Below are 27,021 nucleotides of genomic sequence, written 5' to 3' on the forward strand. Positions count from 1 at the left end.
AAATAAATAAAAATAGTTTAAAATAACGATTCAATAAAAAAAAATAGAAAAATAATTAAAATTAAAAAGCCCAGAAAAAAATGTTCTTTCCAAAAAATATTTGAGTAAATTTCTTGATTGAAATTAGATGGGAGCTGCGGAGAAGGAAATAAATAGGGGAATGCATTTTATGGGGAATATATATTTACATTTATTGCATTTCAGAAATTAATATTAAATATTATCCAAATTAAATGTATAATTATAAATAATAAATATATCATCTGATATATTTTTGCATAAAACCTCAAAATGAGCAGAACATTAAGATTTGCATAATTTTTTAACTTTTATTCGAAAAACAGAGGCTGTATGAAGAATTAGGTCATAAACATATATTTAAGTATTAAGGATTTATCATGTCAGACCCTGAAGGATTGTAGTTATTTAAATAGTCATTATTTTTCAGATAAACTTTTTTACACTAGTGAGAAGTTGTGGAAAAATGTAAGACAGTGGAAATTCCAGGATTTTCTGAAAACAATTCAATAAAATTCTCCAGGTTAAAACTAAGAAATAATCAAGTGTGACCAGTAACTTTTAGGAATACCAGAAGACGACTGTTGGACTAAATTCTGACTGAAAGTTGTCCAATGTGCAGACAGACAGATCCATTTCACTTAATAAGTTGATTTTAAGCTTTAAAAACAACTTTTTTGCATTAGCATGATATATACATAGACAAGAATATTTTAAAGTCGTCTTCCTATTCCAAAGTTTTGTAATTTGATATCTGAAGAAGGAATATTTTATGAATAAATAAATGATGAACTTTTTATGTTCAAAGAAAGGATGAATGAATCTAGAATGAGAAACTGTTTATATACCAGGATGAATGAATAAATGTAGGATGAGAAACTGTTTATATTCAAGGAATGAATGAATGAATGAAGGATGGGAAACTGTTTATATTCCAGGATGAATGAATGAATGAAGGATGGGAAACTGTTTATATTCCAGGATGAATGAATGAATGAAGGATGGGAAACTGTTTATATATTCTGGAAAAAAGAGATCTCAATGGTCCAACATTTTCTCACTATAGGGATAATTTTAAACTTAAAACTTGTCATCTGTAAAAGGAATGTTTCCGTTGGTATCTGAGACAGTTTAAAAGAGAAAATGAGAACATTTGCTATACTTACCTTTTAATGTTGACATTTTCTTTATTTACAGGGTTTCTCTTAAAAAACAGTAGATAATGCCAGAGCCTCAATTCAGAACCAATTTTCGTTTAATGGGATATTTAAATTATCTTTAAACAATTGGACAAACACAAGTTTTACATTTTTTTTCTTCAAAATATTAAACAAAAAATTCGTTTTTTTAGCCTATAGGCATACATATATATGTACGAATGTCTTGTTTTATTGCCTTAGACCTTTGATATTTCAAACTATGAATTCTGTAAGATGAAAGAATCTAAGTTTGAAATATCAAAGGTTTACACCATCAGGTGGAAAAATGTGGGGATTAGAAAATCAGAATTTGTTACAAAGACTCAATTCCTTTGCATCACACAGAATACAAAGTTTTGATAAGTCCCATTAGATCAAGAACTTATCATAGATAATTTTAATGTCCAAAGACCAAAAATAACGAAAATCATCGGTTCAGAATCAGAACTAATTATATTTTTAGAGTCACGCGGTGATGATTTATGTATAATCGGAAAAAATCTATTCAAGTTTTGTGTACAAATGCTTTAAACAATGTTTTTTAAAACTATCCCTCAATTAGTCTTACATCGAATTCTTCATTTCTGGATCTTTACCCTGGTCTTAGGTAATAAATGTTTTTTTATTTAATTATTCTCTTATCAATAATCATCTTTTAATGATGAACTAATTCTGAGATGGAATTTAAAGAATTTAAGCCGCGGTTTAAATCCGCCAAAACCCGGTTTAAATTTAGCGCCGGCTTAAATCTTGAAACATTTGATAAATTTTAAGTGGAACCAACCATATTTAAGCCGCAGCTTAAATTTAAACCGACGCTCAAATTCTTTAAATTCGGCCACTGAACACACAAATCAATTCATTAATCAACGTTTTCTATATTTTTAAAAGATTACTTTAAACGTTCCAATGGTATTTCTGCTCTTTAATGGTGATTTTTCCTTTCTGTCAAATCCCCATATATCAACTCATCCAGTGAGAGATAGAAAAATAAAATGAACGTCGTCTTCGTTCCTACCTTTACTTGAGAAATTTAGTTAAAGATTGAAATTGTTCCAACTGGCATATTTAAAATATGTTAAGGCACTTTCTTAGAAATAGTTTAATGATACTGAATGATGCAGTGTGTTCCAATAGTTTAATGATATTGAATGATGCAGTGTGTTTCAATAGTTTAATGATAGTGAATGATGCAGTGTGTTTCAAAACAAAGATTGCACTTGTACAAACTTTTCAAGAAAAGGTTTTAAGTCAATACATTTTTTTTAATACATTTTTTATTAGACAGCTACCAAATTTTTCAAGGGCGATCTTCCATGTGTTTTCCATGTGTCTATGTTCAGTGGAAACCATCGAGATATTAGTAATAGAGGGGGCATCTGGAATTTTAGACTTCTTGTTGTACAGCCACTGTACACAATGACCCGCTCAGAAATTCTACCTGGGGGGATTATAATTCGTAGATCAGTTTTGAAAGTTATTGTTTGAAAGTGAAGACTACAATATTCAAGCAAAGAAAACAAGTCCATATGATTTTTGTATAAAAATGAGACATGACAAATAGAGAAAAAAATAAAATCCTTCTCCTTAACCCTATCTCTGCTGGGGTACTTGAGAACCAGAATATGCTGGGGGGAGGGTCAATTTGACCGGTAACCGCCAAAAAAGTCCTTGGAAAAAAGTTTCCGGCAAAAAAGTCCTAAAATTTCACACTGTAAAAGTCCTGTGGAAAAAAGTCCTTTTATTAAAAAGTCTCCGGAAATAAAGTCCTACCAATTCGAGACTTTATTTTCTAGGACTTTTTTCTGGCTCCAGTATGGTTTTATACAAAAAAGTCCTCTAACAAGTNCGCTGAGCCCGAAATTTAAAAGAGTATCGTTGAACGAAACTCCCGAGTTTCCTTTTTGGGGTCTTGGCAATTGTGTAGATTTTGATTTAAGAAATTTTAAAAAATTAAGAATATGAAGAAACTTAATAAATTAATATTTCACAACAAAAATATTGATATCCACAAAACTGCCTAACCCCATTCTTGAAACCCGGGTTTCAAAACTGGTTTTCATAGCGATACCCTGTCTTAAGTTTTGGGCTCTGTACTCTATGATACCAACTCAGTCAGAAGGAAACATTTTTCGACAAATTTCACTGTACAGTATAAACCTAGCCAGGCAAAATTAGGAGAGTTATGCCCGCCCCCTGGTTGAGTCACTCTGAGAGCTGCTTATTTTAGTTATGTTGAGTCTGAAAGCTGCTACCCAGGATGCCAGGAGACCTGGAGGCGCTCCTCTGCTCCCTTGATAGATCTGGAGGCGAGCAGCAGTAACTGCTCCAGTCCAGGCAGCTCCCACCTCCAATCTAGTATTCTCCACCTCCATTCTTCTACCTCCACCTACTCTAAGCCAATTCCTAGTTCAAGGTAAAGGGACTATAAAGGATGTATCGGAGGAACCATAGATATACCATAAATCATAATTCAGTTTAAATTTGCTTCTTCTAAACTTAGCAATATTTTTATCCTAAGAGAAAATGAAAAATAACCCAAAAAACTATCATTTTATCACCTTTATTTTTGTTATTTTTTTTGGCGTACAAAAATTTGGCTTAGTTGAAGAAAAGCCAAAACCAATCAAAAACAAACTAAACTAGCTTAATTCATATCACAATCCAAAGGTACCAAAAAAGCAGTAGAAACTCCATTCAGAGGAGAATGGCGGTAAGTGGAGTACTGTCTCTTTACAGAAACATTAGATTGAAATAATACACGGTTACCCAAAAAGGATGAGCCTTCAGAGACGACTGTACGGAATTTATACTGTATGTTTCCGTATATTCATGATTCCATGCAACTGTAAATTTCTTTCGTTCGTTGCAAAATCATTTTATAAACCAGTCAAAAACCACATTTATGGCAGAAGACTTAACCTGAACTTGGAATATTCATATTTCAAGAGTGCCAAGTCGTCTTTACAGTCTCATCCTTTGTGGATAACCTTGAACTTGATATTATACCTGAGTTTTTGCGACTGTAGTTAATTTAAACTTGGAATTTTCATATTTCAAGAATTTCAAGTCGTCTTTACAGTCTCATCCTTTGTGGGTAACCCTGAACTTGATTTAATCCCTGAGATTGCGACTGTTAGAATGTGGTCTTATCTTTTATAACGAAGATTTTTTAGATTTTGTCCAGAAATGGGAAATTACAACCAAATAACCCATATTCTCTGTCGGAAGCATACGACCTTTATACATTGTCATATTTCACAAAGTATGAGAGACTTTAACGACAAATTGAACTTTTCAAATCTATGACGTTATATTTTGGCCTTGTCTTTAAATACCTAATAGTTGGGCAAAGGAAGAAACAAGTTTATAGCTGTAGGCAACCATGCTTGTAAGAAAAGTGACAATTAACCATTGAAAATATACCGTACAGTCGTCTATACAGTATCATCTTTGGTGGGTTACCCTGTGCATAAAATGATAAAATGTTCTAGGTCGGATCCCAGTATGAAACAAGGATCAACAGTAACCCTGTGAATACAATGATAAAATGTTCTAGGTCGGATCCCAGTATGAAACAAGGATCAACAGTAACCCTGTGAATAAAATGATAAAATGTTCTAGGTCGGATCCCAGTATGAAACAAGGATCAACAGTAACNCCCCCCCCCCCGATTATACAATATATGATTTCAGTACAACTTTTATAACAATTTTGAAATTTGAAAAGTACATTAAAATAAAAAAAAATGTTTTTGGATAAAGCATTGAAAATTTATTGCTATTCAGAAATCGAGTGAATTTTATGAAAATCCGTCACCTGCATGGATAATGATTAATGAATGATATTAAGATAAATCGAGACTCGTTATTTGTTGATGTTAAATTAGTAAAAATTTGATGAATGCTGAGAATTAATATTTCTAAGATTAGAACTTTATCTTCTCTGGGTTTCTAATTTAATCTTATTCCATTCAACATCTTTTACGAGCATTCACAAACTTCATGACTTTAATATATGTAATATTTATAATTGGGGTAATTAAATAGGAATATTAATTTTGAGCAACCCAGTCAATTAATTAGTTTTTAAAAACGGTTTTAGGAAAAGTATTGCTATAGAGGGGCAGGATAATACTCTTCTTATCAAAACAAGTAGACCAGGTTAGTTTTTTATCAGGGGTATATATTTTCTTGAAAAATCTCAAAAATATATTTTCTTCAAAAATCTCTAAAATATATTTTCTTGAAAAATCTCTAAAATATATTTTCTTCAAAAATCTCTAAAATATATTTTCTTCAAAAATCTCTAAAATATATTTTCTTGAAAAATCTCTAAAATATATTTTCTTGAAATATCTCTAACATATATATTTTAGTAAAAAGTGTTAAAAAGAGGGGGGGGGGGCAACTTTTCAATTAAAGCAACTAATCATTGCCCCCCCTCCCCCTAAAAAAATATATACTCTTAAAAAATTCCTACCCCTGCAAGACAAAGGTATTTTGAACAATTGGAATTGCAGCATTGAGTTACAATTCTTAAATAAGCATTTTCATCTGTACCTTATATTATAATTATTATTATCATGAAAGCATTTTTATTCGGGGTGCTGTCTTCACTGATTTCTAGCATTTGGTCAATTTCTTAGACGTGCTACCATAGGTAGAACCATAGTCACACTATGGTTACGCTTTACCAGAGCAGTGTAGATAGATAGATACGACCTATAGTTGTACCTATGGTAACATGGATAAGAAAACGGCCTATTGTATTAATCAAATATAAAAAAATCTAAATATTTAAAGCTGAACCATTCTAATCTACTAAACTTTCAAGTCTTAAGTTTTAAGTCGTCTTCAATTAAAGTTCCATTTCTAACAGCATCTAAACTCAATTTCTTTATTTCCAGATAAGCGAGTTGTTGGTAGACCTGAGAAGAATCAGAGCCCTCCTTCTAGTCCTACATCGAGCCCGCCCAGTGATACCTCCTGGCAGGGAACACACTTTGATCCATCCTGCAGCTATAGATCAACAGATTCTATACTTAGGAACCGAGACTCCAACCTTACAGTGGTTTCAGAGCTATGATCAAATGAGAGAGCAGCGAGATAAACATTCACAAAAGACAAATTTACAAAACCAGTTCTCTGAAAAAAAAACTCGAAAACAAAAATGAATGCAGAATTCAAAAATACAATTTTTGACGAGTACTAATCTTGAAGTGCCAATATTAGGATTTTTTTCATCACTTCAACATCTGAATTGTTGCTTTGTTGTTTATTCTGAACAATAACAATTTTATTAATATTATACAGTGAAACCCTTAATAACGAATACATCGGAAGAATTTATCAAATGAGGTCTTAGCAATTTTTCAATGAGTTTTATACTATATTACGTAAATTTCAGAATTTGCGAAAATAAATAAATAGCCCATGAGTATGCGGGAACAGTTTTAAATAGTTCCATATAATCATTTAATTAAAAAACTAAATATCTGCAACATTCCATTATCAAAAAGTGAAGAATACGAAATTTGATGTGTTCTTTCGATGTATTCGTTATTAAGGGTTTCACTGTATATTATATTATTAATTCGGCAAAAATGTTTAATGTACCAATGAGTCCCTTGAATACAAAGATTGAAGAGTGAAGTGATATTTAAATTGTCAGAATTAATATCCAAGTTGGTTTCAGATACAGGGTTACCCACAAAAGATGCGACTTTATTGACATAGAGAATAGAATATATATTAGAGAGGAATTTACTAGAAAAAAGTGTAAAACGGCCATTTTGTTGTACTGTTTCCATACTGCAGGTGTACTTCACATATTTATGCTATATAACCTTTTGGGCCCTGGAATATAATTTTATAGAAAATCTAAAATTATTGTTAAAAGAAAACCAAATTATGAAATAGGCTGGTTTCATTTCATTCCACATAGACTCTATGCCTTCCACTTTACAAACGATGATTTTCCGTTATAACTATAAATCAAATGATGTTTTTATTCACCTAATTCATTATAAAGTTTAATTAACAGTTTAAAAAATTCGAAATTGAAATGAATAGTGTAGGGAACATACTGTATTAATGTACTCTATTGCATATAATTTGTGAACATTTACATGATTTGTACACTTTGAACTCCCTTTCAGGCTGAAAGGGACTAAAAAAATTCATACCGAGAGATTCTCTAAATTTCCCTCTAATATATATTCTATTCTCTATGTTTATTGAAGATCTGTCTGCGGTAGTCTGTGTCTAAATTGTTGAAATTATCTAACAACTAAAAATATTAAGTAAAAATATTTACAACAGCAGTCAACTCTGAAATTAAGAAAAAAGACTGAATCATCAAAACCTGTATAAACAAGACTTCAGGATAATTGTTAGGAGTAAGATTAAAAATTGAAGTTTCTACTGAAATTTTTTTTCAAAATTAATTATAAGAATGTTCAATGCTCAAAACATTTCGCGAAATCAGACTTGGTTGTAATATTCTTGTATCCTGATAAATAATCAAATGTACCCTATAATTGTTATCTAATTAAACAAATAAAAAGTTTAATATTATCAATTATTTATTAAAGTTGTAAATATTAGTGGGTTAGTTAAAATTGGTCAATGATGTATACGATTGTTTTAATTTTTCTTTCTATTCTACGATTATACGCATTAGTATCAAGAAAACATTGCAGAAAGTGTACACTGTAAAAATGCAAACTCAAAAAAATGCGGGAAAACAAAAACAAAATTGTCAGAAATAATCTACGATATAAATTCTTTACAAGGCTTTCCGCGTACAATATAACTGACAGACTTTTCTCGGGGCTTTTCAAGGCAAAAGGTGTATTTATATAAAGGCACTTAAAAAAATATAGATTCTAGTATTTTTTAACAAAAACTTCTTGTGTTTACACCGAAAGCTACGTATGAAGCCAGTTACAATGTTAAATATCCAGTTTGTTTTTATATTAACCTTAAAAAAACAAAAGATTGTCAAAATTCATATTTAAATTTGATTGCAGTTAACTAAATTTATTGATGGTGGTTAAGAATAGTTAAAGTTAAGATAAGCTGTGTCAAAGTCTGAAAACTGGAACAGCTGTTTCAATTTTTGATATAGGGTGCTTAGTTAACAAGCGCAAAACTTACAGAGAGTAGCTATAAAAAATAGTTATATTTTTTGTATAAGTTTTTTAAATTAATATAGAAATGTTTAAAGGGGCTGTCAACGTAATTTCAAATTATCCCCTCGATTCAAACCGTTAACTGAGCACCAATAGTGAAATATATTTGTTTTCTATTTTAGAACGTGTAGAATTCTGTCAATTAAATTTGTTACTTTAAGGAGGCCCTTTAAACAACTCTATTTTCAATTTTTCATTGAAACTACTGGTTTCTCGTCGAACAGATTCTGTTGAATTATCCAAAAAGTCTATCAAAGCATTCATGACAATAAGGTTTATCTCCTTGTTCTTTAAAGGTTCCCTTGTTCAGCTGCTTCAAACAGAAACTGGAAAAAAGACAATTTGAATTTTGTACTGAGTGTACTTTATGTAGCGAGTGAACCAAGTTTACTTATGTAGAGAGTGTACCAAGTGTACTTTATGTAGCGAGTGTACCAAGTGTACCTTATGAAGCGAGTGTACCAAGTGTACACTCGTGTACTTTATGTAGCGAGTGTACCAAGTGTACTTTATGTAGCGAGTGTACCAAATGTACTTTAAGTAGCGAGTGTACATTATAAAGTGTATACAAGTGAACTGAGTGTACTAAATATTGCAAATGTGCCAAATGTACTGAGTGACTGAGTGTACTGAGTGTACTAAATGAAGCAAGGGTTCCAAATGTACTGAGCGTACTAAATGTAGCGAATGTGCCATGCATATTAAAATGAAAAATGCCCCAAAATGCACTTATTTTTTATCGCTTTTATTCCATTTTGATATTTATTTGCTTTTGCGAATAACGTACATATGTATTTCTAAAAAAAAATACTATACAAATTTCAATTTCCTAAATATGGAGTGTTCAGAAAATAAAAATAATAATATACATAAATATATTTCGAAAATATACCTGCAGACGAAATGTTCAGGATGAAACTTCCGAAACATTGCTGTAATACATCGCCCAGATATTGGCTGCAAACAAATTGTTAAAAATATAAGTGCTCATTTTCTTTAAAAAAAAACATCTTCCCGGGGAAAGAAGTACTTAAAAAAATATGGATAAAAAAGTTCTTCTTATAGAATGAGTGAAATAGATGAAATATGTTGAAAGATAAATATAATAAAAAAATGTTAAAAAATGTAAGATTCCCACCTTATGACATCCTGCGCACAATGAGCCTCTGAGAGCATGATAATGGGTTTCACAGTACGGGAATCCATCGTGCTCAAAGAATGCCCCGTCATTAAACGGAGAGTTACATTCCTTGCAAACAAAACAGTTCGGATGCCACTGGAAAATCAACAAATTAAAAGTAATCAGATGTATATTGTTACTTGATTTAAAATTCGGTGATGGTGATGGACCAAACCTCTGCTGAGTAAAAAAAGTAGAGGTTAGTTCCACATTTATTGAAAATATATTTCGGTCTGGGATGACCCTCGTCAGTTCTTGAGATTATTTCTGTCAGGAAGATTGCTCTTTGCCACCCCCCTTCTTATTTCCCTTATATTTTATTCCCAACTTTATTCCCTCCTAATTTTCAACTTTCTTGCAATGGAAAAATGACCTAATTAATTTTTCAGTCAATATATCTCCCCAGTCCCCAAGGATGTATATTTCCAGAAAAATCATTCCTCCCCCACTTTTGAAAATATTTTTTCCTCCAGATCTTCAATTTTTTGAAATATACACCCCTGTGTCTCCCTTTTCTTCGCAATAAATATTCTCCAATACGTTATAAAGATGTGTGTGGTGCAGGGGGTGCAAGGGCGGAGAAGATGTGTGTGGTGCAGGGGGTGCAAGGGCGGAGACATTCAGGGGTGAGCATTGAAGCAATGGCGCACCCGTGATAAATTGCTCTCTGCAGAAGCATTGAGGGGAGCTTTGGGAAATAGAGAGAAAATTCCGAGTTGGCTCACCCCTAATAACTGTATCCGCCCCTGGCGCGGACCGCCAATATTCCTTACAAGTGTCTAAAAGTTCTAAAATTTTGCTTAATGGATTTGAATAATGTATCAAACCTGTTGGTTTAGAGATGAAATATAGTTCTCAGTAATAGGAGTGTTACACCCACCACACTTAGGTGCAAACTGATCAAAGTAACAGGTCTGGACAATATTATATTATAATTTAAGCATCTTTATGTTTTCAAAGTTAAATCATATCAACATTTTTACTTTTTATATTAAAGAGACAATATTATACCATAATATCAACATTTTTACTTTTTGTATTAAGAGACAGTATTATACCATAATATCAACATTTTTTATTTTTTGTATTAGAGACAGTATTATACCATAATATCAACATTTTTACTTTTTGTATTAAGAGACAGTATTATACTATAATATCAACATTTTTACTTTTTGTATCAAGAGACAGTATTATACTATAATATCAACATTTTTACTTTTTGTATTAAGAGACAGTATTATGCCATAATATCAACATTTTTACTTTTGAAATAAAGGGGAAACATTGTCCATTATATCATAAATTTACAAATCTATTTTTTTAATTAAAGTGTGAATCGCCGTATATCAAAGTGACTACTAGGTTCCTTGGTCCCTATTTATTTTCTTAGTGGGGGGGAATATATTTTATTTAATAAGTTTTTATTGAATATATTCCTTGCAGTAGGCAGCATCCTCTCTCTCATGGAAACCCTCTTCTCCTAGAAAGATAGATAGATATACATCATATAAAAGGTAGATCAAATTCAATCGATTTCAAGGTAGATCAAACACAATCGATTTCAAGGTACATCAAACTTAATCGATTTCAAGGTACATCAAACTTAATAGATTTCAAGGTAGATCAAACATAATAGATTTCAAGGTAGATCAAACATAATCGATTTCAAGCTAGAAGAAAGTTAATCGATTTCAAGGTAGATCAAACTTTACCGATTTTAATGTTAATGAAATCAAGGTCAGGCTTATGTACAGTTTATGATGAAAACTCAAAGTCATGCTGCTTATGTGAAGTTTCTGGTGAGAGGTCATGGTCAAGTTTATGCACAATTTGGGGTCATAGTTCAAGTGTGTGAACAGTTTGTGCCTGTGGTTAAAGGTCAAGGTCAAGTTCATGTTCGGTATGTAGTTAAAGGTCAAGCTCAAGCTTTTGTACAATTTGTGATTAAAGGTCAAGTTTATGTAAAGTTTGTGGTTAATGGTCAAGTTTATGTACACTTAGTGGTTAATGGTCAAGTTTATTTACAGTTTGTGGTTAATGGTCAAGTTTATGTACAGTTTGTGTTTAAAGGTCAAGTTTATGTATAGTTTGTGGTTAATGGTCAAGTTTATGTACACTTTGTGGTTAATGGTCAAGTTTATGTACAGTTTTTAGTTAAAGGTCAAGTTTATACAGTTTGTTAATGGTCAAGTTTATGTACAGTTTGTGGTTAAAGGTCAAGTTTATGTACACTTTGTGGTTAATGGTCAAGTTTATAGACAGTTTGAGGTTAAATGTCAAGTTTATGTACAGTTTGAGGTTAAAGGTCAAGTTTATGTACAGTTTGAGGCTAAAGGTCAAGTTTATGTACAGTTTGTGGTATAAGGTCAAGGTCAAATTACCTAGTTGATGACCGCAGCCAGAGCAAAGGAAATGTTCGGGATGCCAAGTATTATCAAGGGCAGATATACACTGAGCAATCCATCAATAACTTCATTTTTTTATAACATTACTTTGTTTAGGTAAAAATACTTTTATTCTTCATAGCTTTTTCCTCACTGAGTTGCCATAATATATTATTTTTAAAGACAAAATAAAACACTGTAAATTATAATCCACATTTGTCCCGAATTCTCCAAAATAAGCTACAAATTGATGAAAAGTAAAAGAAAATGTGAGGATAAATTGATTGATTGATTTATTGGTTGATTAGTTGATTGATTCCTTATCAAGTATAGGCCCTGAGCAGAACCCACACCGAGGAGAGAACAGATGATGGTAATCCTAGATTAATATTTACTTTTCATAATTTCAGACAAAACTGAATTTATAAAAATGTCAAACCGTCCCGTCCCCCCCCCCCCCGCCCCGCCTCTCTATTATTAAAGAACAACCCCATGAAAACTTTAAAACTGAATATCTTATTATTAAATCAATTTTTTTTTTGCTTTATGATAAGAATGTTATGATGATGATGATTTATTTATCCATCAGGGGCAAAAAGTGGCTTTAAACCTTTGTACATTTAATGATTATCAAACCTATTGGATTTTTGCATAATAAAAGTGTAATTTGAACATATCAATGAAGATTGAGCTTTCATGAATATTTTCATGAACATATTCCGGAATGGTGGTTGCAATTTTGGCCCCGCCTCTTAAGATCTTTAAACAATGAATATAATATCTTTTTACTTAATTTTATCAAAGAGGGACAGGAAGGGGGAGGGTAATTCTGACCTACACCTTCCATCAGAATCTGATAATAAAATAACAAGGTCTCAACGCTAACCTTTCATTCTTATCTATTTACTGAATTTAAATTACAAAATTGCAAAACTACTATTTGCATGAACGTGTCAAGAATAGCACATTACGCAAAATATCCCGGGTTTAAGGAGTTAAAAAGTGTAAAATATATCGTGTTAAATTTAATCTACAAGCGTGCTCATTATTTCTATCTAGCTCGGTTGAAAACTAGACTACACCGAACTCATAACGTTAGCTTTAAAATATTCATCCAAAAAATTGCATATTTAGGAATAAATTTGTATGCAATTCATGAATCTTAATCAAGGGCAGAATCAAAAATTTATCCAAGGGCGGGTTTTGTATTAAGAGACAGTATTATACTATAATATCAACATTTTATTTTTTGTATTTAAGAGACAGTATTATACCATAATATCAACATTTTTACTTTTTGTATTAAGAGACAGTATTATATATTATGCAAAGATGAAAATGTTTAAACCCTTGAACATTTCTGACGTAGGGGTGGGACGGGACGTTAAAATAATATTGAATTATTTTATTTTTAATTAATTGTGAATGTCCCCCCCCCATTAGTCCAAATTAGTCCTACCTGTTCACAAAAAGGCTTTCCATCTCTCTCGAAGAAATTGCTTGTTCCCAGCTCCTAAAATAGTTATTTATCAAGAACAAACTAGTCAAGAGAAGAAATATAAATATATTTGAAAATTGAAGAGCAAGAACATTGTTACAGTTTAGATGATAATTCTATCAATCCCATTACTTTCTCGTTCTTAAAATTCGCGGTGCCCATTTTATAAAAAATAATAAGAAAGAAATAATTAAGAATTGTAAATGAACCTATACACAATGTGCACATGTAAAATAATTAAGAATTGTAAATGAACCTGGTTACAATGTGCACATGTAAAATAATTAAGAATTGTAAATGAACCTGGTTGCAATGTGCACATGTAAAATGTTCCGGATGCCAAGTATATCCAAGGGCAGTGATCACCTAATCAAATGAATATATAAATTACAGTACTTAGCATAATATCAAGTAAAAACCAACAATATTTAAACAATTCAATAAAAAAGCATTTATAACAATATTTAAAGTAGAAATCTCAGTTTGTCTGTTAGTTTAGTTGTCCGATAATAACTCATGAATCCATGACCGATTTGTCTCAAATTTTGATTGGGGAACTTGGTAGAACCACGGAAATGGTTTAAAAATTCTGAGTTTAGTAGGTTGACTTTTACAGGGAAACCTTAATTTCCTGGCAAAGCTGGGTTCCCAAGCTATTGTTTGTTTAGGTGTTGGAAGTCCGGGACATGACATTTCATAGAAGGACGGTTCACAGAAAGACGCACATTTATATATTTATATGTATTTTATCAAAAAAATTTGTATCGATCTCAAATTTTTCGCATTGTGACGCATTTTTTACTGACAAAAAAAAACACCTGAAGTTATCTATGAAAAAATGCTTTTCTTTCTATGAAATTATCTTTCTATGAAAATCTACCCTTTTAATGAAACGTCGTATCTATAAAATGTTCTACCGATGAATTTCTTTTTCTATGGATCGTCCCATTTAAGCTTTTGTTTTATGAAATTTCCATCTATGAAACGTAACAATAAATTTGTCTCAACATCTTTGTATGTCTATCCGATCATTACTCATAAAACCTATGATCAATTTGCCTCAAATTTTGATTGGGTAACTTGCTAGAACCACGGGCATATTCTTAGCTTAGATAAAAAATATCTAGATATTTCGGCAGAACTGGGTTCCAAAGATATTACATTATAGAGAACAACAAATGGAACGAAATCTGCTTACCTGGCCGACGATTGGTTTCTTACATGCGCCACAAACACCCTTCTGGGTAGTTTTTACTCCTTGTTTATCCATATCCTCCTAAACAAAGAACTTTGCTTACCGAGACATTCGTTTCAACACGTTCATTTTTGCATCGTTTTTGGATCGTTGTTGGGTCGTTTTTTTGCAAATATTTACTGTCAGGGTCCAAATTTGTGCAAGTAAAGCAAATCTTTGAAAACATTTGCTCTTCAGTCTTGCCGAAATTTGACCTGTAAACAAAATGTGGACAAACCCCACTAAAAACGAAGCAACTAAAAGCGAAGTGGAATGCTAAAAGCAACAGTAAATTTTGACATGGTTACATCCCATTTAAACAAAAAATTTAGGAAAATGGTTCATTGCAACAACGCAAAACAATAATGAATCTTAAGATCAACCCCGACCGAAATATATATTTTTATAAGTGAAACTGATATTTACTTCATCTAATGAATAGCAATGTTAACTTGATATCTAAATTATACGCATTCTGAACATGTCGCTTCAGCAGACACCAAAACCAATGTCTGTCGTAGTTTCAAATTAAATCATAGAGGAAGATTAAACTCAAAGGGATTGTAAGCGGTTTTTCAAGTAACCCTCCTATCAAAGCTAGCAATGCTACGATAGTGACTTGCGCACTTCTTGTTTATAAGAAGCAATGGAGAAGCTTCTGAAAACGTATCCACCCACAAAGTAGGAGTTTTGAACGTCGAATTTGCGCTCAAACTTTGGATTTACATATCTTTAAAAATTTTAATATGTCTCAAATGAATCCGAAAGAAGTTTTCCACAACACTGCATACTCAGTACAACTACCTTACATAGCCGGTCGCTCCCTTAAAGATGTATACTTATGTATTGTATAATTTATATACATGCAAGGAAATTGCGTATTAAAACAGGAGATATTTAATATTTGTAAAATGTGTTCATAGTGTTTCATTGGAACTGGTTGAATAATGAATACTGGCTGAAAATAAACAAGTGGAGATCAAATGATGAATACAATAACAAGAGATGATCAAATAAGAATAGTGTAATTATCTGCTATTTATTGGTTTTGAATGAAAGTATTTCCAAGACCTACAAATCTGTTAAAATAAAGAATCCAAACAAAATGTGAAATTTTTAAAATAATCTTTTTTTTTTGGGGGGTGGGNAATATAGGAAAATAGGAAAATATTAAAATAGGGTGGAATATAGGAAAATATTAAAATAGCTGGGAATATTGGAAAATATTAAAATAGCTGGGAATATAGGAAAATATTAAAATAGCTGGGAATATAGGAAAATATTAAGATAACTGGGAATATAGAAAAATATTAAAATAGCTGGGAATATAGGAAAATATTAAAATAGCTGGGAACATAGGAAAATAGTAAAATAGCTGGGAATATAGGAAAATATTAAAATAGCTGGGAATATGGGAAAATATTAAAATAGCTGGGAGTATAGGAAAATATTAAAATAGCTGGGAATATAGGAAAATATTCAAATAGCTGGGAATATGGGAAAATATTAAAATAGCTGGGACTATAGGAAAATATTAAAATAGCTGGGAATATAGGAAAATATTCAAATAGCTGGGAATATAGGAAAATATTCAAATAGCTGGGAATATAGGAAAATAATAAAATAGCTGGGAATATAGGAAAATATTAAAATAGCTGGGAATATAGGAAAATACTAAAATAGCTGGGAATACAGGAAAATATTAAAATAGCTGGGAATATAGGAAAATATTAAAATAGCTGGGAATACAGGAAAATATTAATATAGCTGGGAATATAGGAAAATATTAAAATAGCTGGGAATATAGGAAAATATTAAAATAGCTGGGAATACAGGAAAAAAATAGCTGGGAATATAGGAAAATATTAAAATAGCTGGGAATACAGGAAAATATTAATATAGCTGGGAATATAGGAAAATATTAAAATAGCTGGGAATATAGGAAAATATTAAAATAGCTGGGAATACAGGAAAAATCATTTCAAATTGACTACCATAGTGCTGGCTTCTTTAAAAATATAAACTTTTTGTTTCTTTAAATATCTTAATTTTTTTGTGAGAGGTATCCTAAGTTAAGGATTGTACCTGAAGATTCCCCAGCATAGTGTCCAGGTTTGGTGAGATAACCGGCTCATCAACATTCCTATCCGCCATCTTGAAATTATTCAACGAGGTCATCAGATCATCCAACTCTAAAGCATTTACAAAAAATCAATTTATAGCTTGATAAATTACATATCTCCAATTATTGTTTATTCATAAAAATCTAACCAACTCTAGTATTACAAAAAGTCTTTAAATAAAGTCGTTAAATAAATAACTTTAATCTTTTTTGATGTTTGAACAGACCTTGAGTTGCATTTGATGCACCAACTTGTTCAACTTGGTATCCACTGCTTCTCTCAGTTGTCTTAAATGACCGCTCAACGTTAAATCCTGGTGACCAGTCGGTATTGAATCCTGGTGACCGCTCAACGTTAAATCCTGGTGACCGGTCAGAGTTGAATCCAGGTGACCTGTCGTTGTTGAATCCAGGTGACCGATCAGCGTTGAATCCTGCTGACCGATCAACATAGATATCCCTCTCTTCAACGAAACTCTTACCCTGAGTTTGACAGATTTATTTTATTGAATCAAAACTATTTTTAATCAAATTCTGCCCAACAAACTTTTTTTTTTTTATATAATGTCAAACTTTCATGATTTACAAGAAATCCGAAGATCACTTTAACAGAGAAATGAAAATTGAAAATATCCAATTTAGAAAAATTTTCATTCTAACTTGGCCAAAGCATTTCAGGGAATCGTTTTAAATCGGACATGGTCCTGTATAAAAAGTGGTTCATTTGATATCCCGCCCACAGACCCTTAAAGTTAAAGATTTTTTATCTTGTATGAAATATAATCTGCTCATTCCTGGAAGTTAAGTTTATTCTCCTGGACTCCGGATTCATTGAAACCATTTGTACGTTCTGCACTATTTCTTAATCCTAAACCAAACATTTTCAAAACATCATTATAAATTTTTATTTTTCTCTGTGAAAAAAAATTACTTTTACAAATTTACAAATGATTTCGAAAAAACTGACTAGACAAAAGAATATCTTAATTAATTTATTTTTTTCTCCTAATTTTTTCTTCTCTACCTGAGGGTGAAGTGGATCCATCCCTGTTCTCCCAAATACCGAACCCCATGTACTCCCATTTACTCTCATCCCCGCTATCTGACAAAATAAAAAATTAAGAATTAAAAAAATGAATAAAAAATCAGAAAAACTTCATTTTCGCTATATTATTTCAATTTCACTGTTTTCCGTTTATACTTAAAATTTAGTTCAAGTACATAATGAAAGTCTACATGTCTGTCAGTTGTACACTGTCCTGGTATGTACCTGTTGGTAATCCAGTTGATTTCTCTTGCTGGGTCAAGTACAGCATATAGTACTGTATGTGTACAGATAACTGTACACTGTACAGCTATGTACAATATACTGTACACGATATCACTGATAGATTTATCACGCCAAATTTAAATAAATTTCATGAAAGATAGAAATCTTAAATGTTTTTGATCATAACTTCTCGTATTAAAGAGTTATTGAGAAGAATAAAAATATTTTGAATTTCTTAGTACGTGTACACTGTGCATAAAATCAAAGCTAGATCGTAGCAGTAGAGTTGCAAATATTTGACTTCTCCTTCTGTCTAGTTGACAGTGTTATCGATCTATTCTAGTTTAATTACAGCATGTATTTCAGTATGTGCGTCAACTGTACATTGTACAGAATAATAATAACAATAATAATTATAGTAAGATCTAAAAAGGGAATCCGACATTAAAGAGGTATGTACCTGTAAGTACTCTAGTAGATTTCTCTGTTCTAGTTCTCTCTACAGCATGTAGTTCTGTATGGGGATCAGGTCCATCTAAGAATTTGCCAACTCCACCTGAATTTTACGTAAAAAAACTAAATTAATTTTTTTCCCGAAACAATTTTTTTATCTATTTAATTTTCAGCTTTAAAGACACCCCCCTCCACATAAAAAAGCTTCGTATTACTAATGCCTTAGAGAAAGAATAATTGTTACAAAGGTTGACAAATTTTTCTTCATTGAATGTTTAATAGTCTAGTTGATAATAAATTAATAATAAAAATAAAATAGTTTGATTGTGCAATAAAATAATTTTCTTGACTGATTTATAACAAAATAGAACAATAAATACCATGGTATAAGAAACTTTTTTATAAAATTCATAAGAAATAGATAAGGTTTTTTTTTAATGACAACAACGTCAATGACTTTAACTTGAAAATTAGTTTAAGAAATGTTTACCTTTATTTTTATTCCTCTCTGGGGGCCGTGGTGCAAGAATAGTGTCTGATCCATCCTACTCAAAAGAAAAAAAATCCATGAAATAATGAAGCATGTGTTATTTTTTCTTACACCCATTTTTACAACTAAAAGACTAAGCTTAAGGAAACCAAATTCAATGTTAAGGTCGTTACAATTGAAGAGTTTAATATCGTCATTAAAATCTTATGATTTGTAAGTTACTCATGTCTATGAGTTCTGGGCACTAAGAATAATAAGAGAAGATGTCAATATATTTAAGAAATACCAAACAAACCGGGGTTAATTGTTTTTCTGAAAAATAATCCCCCCCTCCCCCCCCTCCGACTCTTATACACCTGACTAAAACAAAAGAAAACAGTTTGTTCAGAAGTTCAGCGTTAACAAATTTTTGAAGCGAATTGTACTTTGTACTGTAAAAAATGTGTTGGCATTATTATGTACTTAGTAAATAATTCAACATGTACTCACTAACCCTGACCTGATAATTAGAATGACTAGAGAATGTTCTACTCTCTATAACAGTTTCTCTTCTCTCGATATGTCCACTGTATCTAGCTGCGGACAGATCCTACAGTAAAAATTGATGGAGTAAAAAATCTGACATCTTGATTTTTTTAGCTTCACTTTTAATGGGAAGAACAAATTAAATTTTTTTTTCTATGCGTTTAGAAATGGCCTATTTTAGGAATTAGTTTGAGTGTAGAGATAACGCTAGAACTATTGCACAGAAAGACTCTTTTAGCAACATTTAAAGCTTTTGGATTTTCGTAATTGTGAAAACTTTGCGGATTTTTCTTTAAACTCTGATAGATTTATAAAATCTTTAAAAAATCTACGTTTTTTCCAGGTAAAACTTTTCACTTTTTAACACCATGTATGGGGTCGTGTAAGTTGTCAAAAAAAACTGAACATGATCGGATCAGCTGTTATAATGTTTATTGGATACAAAGGAGACAGACTAATAAGCCAAAATGATAAATAGATATTGATTGCGCTGCATGCAGATAGTTACTTATTGAATATGCTACTGGACCTGTAATAGAACATCTAACTCATTTAGATTATTGCTTAGCGCCGTCATCTTCTCATATTAACATTCTGAAAGCAACATATCAATCAATCAATCAATCAAATAATATGATTACTATAAACAATAAAGTATAAATTATAAATCTTTCCATAAAATATTTAAAACTTAATTCTATCATAACAGTCTCTTATTTTTCAACAGTTGAGATGTGTTTTGAGAGCAAAAATCTTTTAAAAGTGTTTGGGATTTGGTTGATATTTAAATATTTTTAAAAATGTTCCCCTCGCTCGGATGTTGCGGATCTAACGGATCCCGATTCTTAGCAATGATAAAAACAAATGTGAATGTATATACATATTTGTTTTTACCCCCTCCTTGGAGAAAAAAATATTTGAAAACAAAGAAAAAGGCTTAGCAAGAGACTGTGGATAATAAAACTTGAGACTTTTCTCCATAGATAAAAAGCTGTGATCCCAGTTTTTACATTAGTAATAAAATCAATACGCTGCACGTATTCTCTTCATCTATGAAAGTGTAAAAACATTTTAGTTAAAGATTCATTCATTCATATTTTTTTTAACTACAAAGCATGAGATATTACACATAAGCAATCACAATTTACTATGCAGTTTGGACCCGCCTAACCAGGGTTGATTGTTTTGAGTGGTTGGCCCTAAGTTAATTAACGATACTGAATATAATTGGTTACACATATCAAGATATGTTTTTGGATAGGTAAGGAGGTGATTGGAAGGCAGGTGTTCTGTGGCAGGGTGAGATCAGGGGGATTAATGTAGAGATAAATTAAAATACAGGGTGTTAATGATGGTAGATACAGAAACAGAATTAAGCTAATAAAGTTTCAGTTATTTTATTTTTTTTTATATAAAATTTATTCACAAGATATACAGCTAGGTTTTTCGCATTTAAACCTCTCATAATTCTCAAGATAAATATTGATTATTCTTTGTTTAGATATTTTTGCAGATTTAGTTTCTTTAAGGTCCATCTCAATTTCATTCCACAATTTAGGAAACATTGCGGACGGAAAGCTTTCTAAATTTGTGTTTAAAACCCGTTCTAATTTATATGATATTGTTCTATTCGGTTGACTTGAACATATTTTGGAAGGAAGAGGGAAGGTTATCATTAAAGTATCCATGCATAAATGTCAGAACACAAAGTTTGTATGTATCATCAAGATTAAGAACTTTCAGTTTTGAAAATAATGATATCATAATAAAGATATTATGAGATTTTTTATTTTATTTCTTCCATATTTAATTTTCCATATGTAGACAGTAGAATATTTTTCTAGAGATAAAACACGATTCACGAGATACAGCGATGCTACCGAATATGATTGAAGGCTTAAATTACAGAAAGAAATTGAACACAAAAACTAAGAGATACAACGATGCTACCGAATATGATTGAAGGATCTCACCTAATATATAAACTCAATAGTTTCGATTTTATATCAGTGTTAACATAACGGTTATGATAAAATATGAAGATAATATTTAGTTAACATGTGTTTCCATGGGGTTTTTTAGGCCATAACGGGTGCTGATCCTGAGTCTCCGCTATAGGTATGCTGTTCAAAGAATGTTAAATCTGTTAACTTGAAATCTCACACTTAAATACAGTAAGGGGGGAGGGGGGGAAGGAATAAGAGAGATGAAAGAGAAACAAAATAAATCACCAACTGCAAAGATGAGTTATTAGCATTTATTGATGGCCCGATGAAATATGATATTCTTTTTGCGTAAAAATCAATCGTTCTCCTGCTATATTATACTACGCAGTATCCGGTATCCACCCCCCTTCCCCTCTTCATGCCTGAATCTTGCTTGTTATAAACGCATACTGCTTATCTTTAGTGGGATATTCGTGAATATATGCTAGAGATAGTATTATTGTGTAGATATATAACAATACCTTCCTCGTATATACACACAAATACACGGCTCCACATGGCACAATCGGAATATATAAACATGGAGCCAACACAAATACACGGCTCCACATGGCACAATCGGAATATATAAACATGGAGCCAACATAAATACACGGCTTGGAGCATGGCACAATCGGAATATATAAACATGGAGCCAACACAAATACACGGCTCCACATGGCACAATCGGAATATATAAACATGGAGCCAACATAAAACTTGAAATAAAGTTTGTAACGAAAATCATCAGATTCAAGCTTGCATATATAATTCTTCAAGTTTAAAGCAATTTTGTTCCGACACAATTTTTAGTTTTTTCTTCTTGCACTTAAAAAAGAGTGTTCGAGAAAACTAAAAAGGGGAATAGGCTTATGGCGAAAATAATCGCTTTTGATCGCTATTAATCTTACTTCTATCTGTTGCGTGTATGACAAATATCACAAAAAATTACTCGAACCCAGTGCTTATAGGATCCATTTTATTTGGATGCGGATCCGGATTCAGATACAATCCAGGATCCAGGATTCTTTACAATTCTTCAAGATTTACAAATTTGTTAAACAAAAAAAATTTAAATAATTTACTATTATTTCTTTTTGGCTTTTTTTGCTGAACCACTCAGAGATTAGAAAGTTTTTAAACTTCTCTAATTAGTTACAATTTAGATTTGTTTACGAGCAAACATATTGCAAAAATGTTTAAAATCAAATTAAAAATAGGTGATATAAAAAATGTAGAAAGGATGAGATCATGTAAGAAGATATTATTGAATAAAAGAATTAAATAAACCAAGAAGAAAGGTTTACAAGAAACGATCATAAAATTTATAAAAAGAAATCACTGAGGAATTGATGGATACAAGAAATCGAATAATCAGCATATCAAGAATTAACAGATTGTTTTCTTAGCTTTTAATATCTCTTAGTCATTTACAGAATGTACACTTACAGATACAGTGTGTGTCAGTTAATTTACAACAAAATAAAAATCCTCAATAGTTGTAACAAATTAGCAACAACAAAAAATCAACATTGGATAAAAAATCCAATAATAAAGTTATAATAAAATTGAGAATAAAACATGATTAAAAAAAAACGTTGCAAATTGAGGGGGGAGGGGTTCTTATCTCGTATTATACATGTATCCCTCAATGTCCCGTATTGCCACCAGATGTATTTGCCTAACTGTGTTGCCTATATATATATACTTGAACCGGTCCTCCTTATATATACCTTCATACTACCCATACTTACATGGATGGTGGGATAGATAGATACGTGGATAGACAGATAAGACAGAAAGATAGCTAGATATTATGACTAATACAAATTTGTAAATGTAATTTAAAGCAAAGTAGTTGTTAACGCAATTATGGTATAGATCTAATGAAGTACACAAATAAATATTGGGTCCGTCCTAGTATACGATTTTTGGACTTTTCCCTTCCCCTCTCCTTCCCCTCCTATCAGTTTTGTAAATGACCACTTATTTTTCAGCAAAATTATTATTTTAGGGTTAGGTTAGGTTAAGACGATTTCTGGACAGAGCGCTGCGGCTAGGACAGGCTAGGGGGCCGGGCGCCGCGGCTAGCTGACAAGGGCTGCGGCCACATGATAAATATCATGTGTTACATATGAGATCCATGTAAAAAAATTATAAGAGGGNAGGTACAATAATATATCTAAATATAATCTGGGATTTATACAACAAAATGGAATATCAGTCATTGTTCTCGATACCATTGGTTAAATTATTTTGTTATTACTGTCATTACATCTAAAGAATTCTGATCATACTGTGGATTGAATACATTTATAACAGGTTTAATCCTCTCACCTAATATATAAACTCAATAGTTTCGATTTTATATCAGTGTTAACATAACGGTTATGATAAAATATGAAGATAATATTTAGTTAACATGTTATATTTAAGTATATTATATTTTCTATATATCATATAGAAAAAAAATACTTTAAAATCTCACTTTTGCCCTTAACTTAAAAAGTTTCATTAAAAAAGCTTTAATCAATACTGCCTTCAGTGTAAATATATATTTGATATCATAATTTATTATACAATATGTATCAAACCTATGAAAATATAGGTATTTCTTTAGAAACGTTTCCATCTATATTTTTCATCCCTTGAAGCTTACACTACAGTATTAAAAGGGATTGCCTGATTTTGTGCCCCTCTCCCCTTGGCAACATGTGCCCCCTCCCTGTTAAGAAAATTACATTAATTTAAGTTTACATAGTTAAAAAATATATCAATATTTTTGTCAAAAAAGGGGCTTTAAGGGGGGGCACAATGTTGCCAAGTGGGGGGGGGGGCACAAAATGTGCCCCCCCCCTGCACAAATGCTCTCTTACGCCCCTTTGAAAGAACTTTTATAAAATCGAAAATGAAATAAGATTTTTAGAATTATCAATCATATTCAATAACTTTAGGAGAAAACGTAACATTATCCGTCCTTTTTCAATGTAGATGATTAAAATTATGTATGTATTTTGATGTTTTTTTTTCAGAATAAATGATTATTTCTTGTAATTACATCTGTAATTAAACAAGGTACTTAACAAATTTTCTTTTGCGCTCCGTTCACACATGAAAAGAATTGATTGACTCATATCGTTAATTTTACAGTTGTTAAAAAATATAAATTTTTTAAAAAATACAAGAAAAAAAAATTTGAATTGAACACAGCCAAATCTGCATGCAACAACTGAAAATTTAATTTTTTCGACGTCACACTCTTAAAAAAGCGCTTTTATTTTGAAAAAATTGTTTAAAGTGGGGCCCTACACCCCACCCCGGACCATTACAAAATAATATTTTGCCTCTACCCCCCCCCCCCTAGCAAAAGGGCTAGTTGCGCCTCTGGAAATTAGAATATATAAACAAAGACAATATTTTTTCAAAGTTTTGCAGCGTATTAAGCATAATCATTTTTCTAACAGATCTTTGTAGTTAATGAAAAATGAATGACTATAATGAAGGATATAAAACAAGGTGAAAGCTAAAAGGTAGGTTAAATAAATTCTTTATTTGATGGAGTTTGTAAATGCCAGAAATGAGTGGAAAACTTACATATATTCAGATTTTTTACTTTTCTTATCAATCGACAATGTCACAATTTGTCCATTTTATGATTATTTCTCAAATTCTTTCTTGTACCTTAAAATCTGTATTACAATATTTTTTTTGGAGAGGTTTCATTTAAAATCATTTGTAATAATATGCTGAAATGTGCAGGAAATCCACTGGCCAGGTGCACAATAGCCTATATAAAATCTATATAATCACGAGTTTACAAAATTTTATTAATCTTTTCATAAAATCGGAATCGTGAAAGCTTAAACGTCAGGATGTCACATTTTTCACAAACATGAAGTTTTTTTGTGTTGGTTAATTTTAAATCTACGCACACGTCTTCAGAGTTTCAAGGATTTTGGGCCTTGTCAGCTGACAGACAACTAAACTAAAATGATTACCAGTGGATGGAGTGGACGGGTTTAGAGATGATTATGTGTACAGACACGGCCTCTAGGAATAGACAGACCGGTCGGTACGATAAAACTAGCAGGTGCTCAGGCGGAGTAAGGTGCGAAGTTTACCGTGTAGGGTCAACTAGAAATGTTTGCTTCCGTGCCGCGTCAATATAATTATTTTGAAAAGAAAAATCGGAACCTAAAACATTAAACACTAAACAGCAAAGAAATCAGCATTCAGCAAAGTCTTTGGTTAAGATAGATTCAGGTGTTCAGGCCCGCTAGTCAAACACCAAATTCAGGGGAAATCGAATTTTCACTGCAACATTAAGTTCAAGCTTAAATTACATAGTGCGTTGACATTAGTAAAGAATTACGTCGGACATAATTTATAACTAAAATTACTCGTTATATTTTACGAAAATTATGAAAATTTTCTGTAGCATGGGCCGGCTCTGACCCCTTACCCCCCCCCCCTGGCTATGGGCCTGTTCAAAATATCAAAGACCTACGACATTCGGCAGGTTTGCACATCGATCGGGATTATAATTTTTCTAAACAAAGCAAAGCCTATAATTAAAGATATAAGGTTCTAAGATAAAAAACTATAATCAATTAGTGGCGGGGTTATTGAGATTATTTTCTAACTGATTATCATATTTGATAACTGTACCAGAGGCGTACGAGGGGGGGGGGGGGNATTTATCTCACTGTTCTAAACATGTTCATTCCACATTGTAGAACTATAAAAAACCAAATTTTAGTTTCAGTTTTAAGAAAGTTATTGGTAAAATTATTATAGATTTTTGCGTGAGACCGTGCAACCAAGGGCGTATACAGGGGTCGGGGGCAAGGAGGCAGTGCCCCACCCTAGACCTTGCCCCCCTAGAACTCAGAGCTTTTACACTTTTCGAATCTTAAACTCAAGAGTGAAGAACATAAAAACAAATTAGTGCACTAATTGAAAATTGTATACATGGACCAGAGCCACCATGACAGAAGTCCGAATGAAAAAATTTATTTAGAATGCACATTTATCCTAATCGGATGGCAGCTATCAGGGATAGCAAAGTAAAACAATTATTTTTAAATGCCAAGCCACGAAGGCTTGAGTTTTTTAATTTTTTTACAATTTTTAGTTTAAATACTATATAATTATTACTAACAGAACAGTATAATAAAATGTAGATTTTTAGAAACAATATTTTTTTTCTGCTAGTATCTTGTTTGAAGAAGAGATAAAGTATAGTACATGCAACTTGCAAGGTAATTGGACTGTATGTGTACCTTTAAAGCATCTTATACTAGACTTAAGCATGATATCCAAGAAGCCGAATGTTTTGAATTTACCGTTCAAATTTTGCCCCCCCCCCGGAGCTCCTTGGGGGCAAACAAATTTCCCCCCCCCCCGCACTTGATTTTTTTTCTGTATACGCCCTTAATCATTATATGTGTCTTTCTGTTACCAAT

At 31.7% G+C, this 27,021-nt stretch overlaps 2 protein-coding genes across 3 annotated transcripts; one reads left to right on the forward strand and one right to left on the reverse strand.

The window, feature by feature from the left end:
- The first annotated feature begins 449 nt into the window (after nt 1-449).
- On the forward strand, nt 450-4,865 carry LOC111710587 (uncharacterized). Of its 2 annotated transcripts, none has more exons than XM_023484697.1 (5): nt 450-541; nt 957-1,084; nt 1,780-1,824; nt 3,448-3,633; nt 4,712-4,865. In XM_023484697.1, the coding sequence occupies exons 2-5, from the start codon at nt 1,020-1,022 to the stop codon at nt 4,752-4,754; spliced, it is 339 nt and encodes a 112-aa protein (XP_023340465.1). In that variant the 5' UTR covers nt 450-541; nt 957-1,019; the 3' UTR covers nt 4,755-4,865. The 2 variants fall into 2 exon arrangements, with proteins under 2 accessions (XP_023340465.1, XP_023340466.1); XM_023484698.1 differs by having other exon boundaries at nt 1,000-1,084; nt 4,712-4,864.
- A 2,925-nt stretch (nt 4,866-7,790) lies between these two features.
- Nucleotides 7,791-20,189, reverse strand: LOC111710583 (paxillin). The gene is made up of 18 exons (XM_023484692.1): nt 20,101-20,189; nt 19,546-19,635; nt 19,047-19,101; nt 18,564-18,659; nt 17,858-17,935; nt 17,628-17,701; nt 17,061-17,316; nt 16,797-16,903; nt 14,676-14,753; nt 13,781-13,843; nt 13,439-13,492; nt 12,299-12,358; nt 11,977-12,046; nt 11,032-11,075; nt 10,420-10,506; nt 9,551-9,688; nt 9,305-9,369; nt 7,791-8,738 (listed from the first exon to the last, which is right to left on the reverse strand). The coding sequence occupies exons 1-18, from the start codon at nt 20,146-20,148 to the stop codon at nt 8,648-8,650; spliced, it is 1,554 nt and encodes a 517-aa protein (XP_023340460.1). The 5' UTR covers nt 20,149-20,189; the 3' UTR covers nt 7,791-8,647.
- Between the last annotated feature and the right edge of the window lie 6,832 nt (nt 20,190-27,021).

The sequence above is a fragment of the Eurytemora carolleeae genome, unplaced genomic scaffold, assembly GCF_000591075.1.
Source record: "Eurytemora carolleeae unplaced genomic scaffold, Eaff_2.0 scaffold677, whole genome shotgun sequence".
NCBI lineage: Eukaryota > Metazoa > Arthropoda > Copepoda > Calanoida > Temoridae > Eurytemora > Eurytemora carolleeae.

What these genes read in the sequence shown, in the direction of transcription:
- LOC111710587 (XM_023484697.1), top strand. Translation starts at nt 1,020, where the DNA reads ATGGGAAACTGTTTATATATTCTGGAAAAAAGAGATCTCAATGGTCCA. An exon ending in CCAACATTTTCTCACTATAG is followed by an intron (nt 1,085 to 1,779) that starts GGATAATTTTAA and finishes TCCCTCAATTAG; the next exon opens with TCTTACATCGAATTCTTCAT. An exon ending in GATCTTTACCCTGGTCTTAG is followed by an intron (nt 1,825 to 3,447) that starts GTAATAAATGTT and finishes TGCTTATTTTAG; the next exon opens with TTATGTTGAGTCTGAAAGCT.
- LOC111710583 (XM_023484692.1), bottom strand. Translation starts at nt 20,148, where the DNA reads ATGACGGCGCTAAGCAATAATCTAAATGAGTTAGATGTTCTATTACAG. An exon ending in TGGCTGCGGTCATCAACTAG is followed by an intron (nt 11,076 to 11,976) that starts GTAATTTGACCT and finishes CTATCTTTCTAG; the next exon opens with GAGAAGAGGGTTTCCATGAG. An exon ending in TGTGCGCAGGATGTCATAAG is followed by an intron (nt 9,370 to 9,550) that starts GTGGGAATCTTA and finishes ATTTGTTTGCAG; the next exon opens with CCAATATCTGGGCGATGTAT.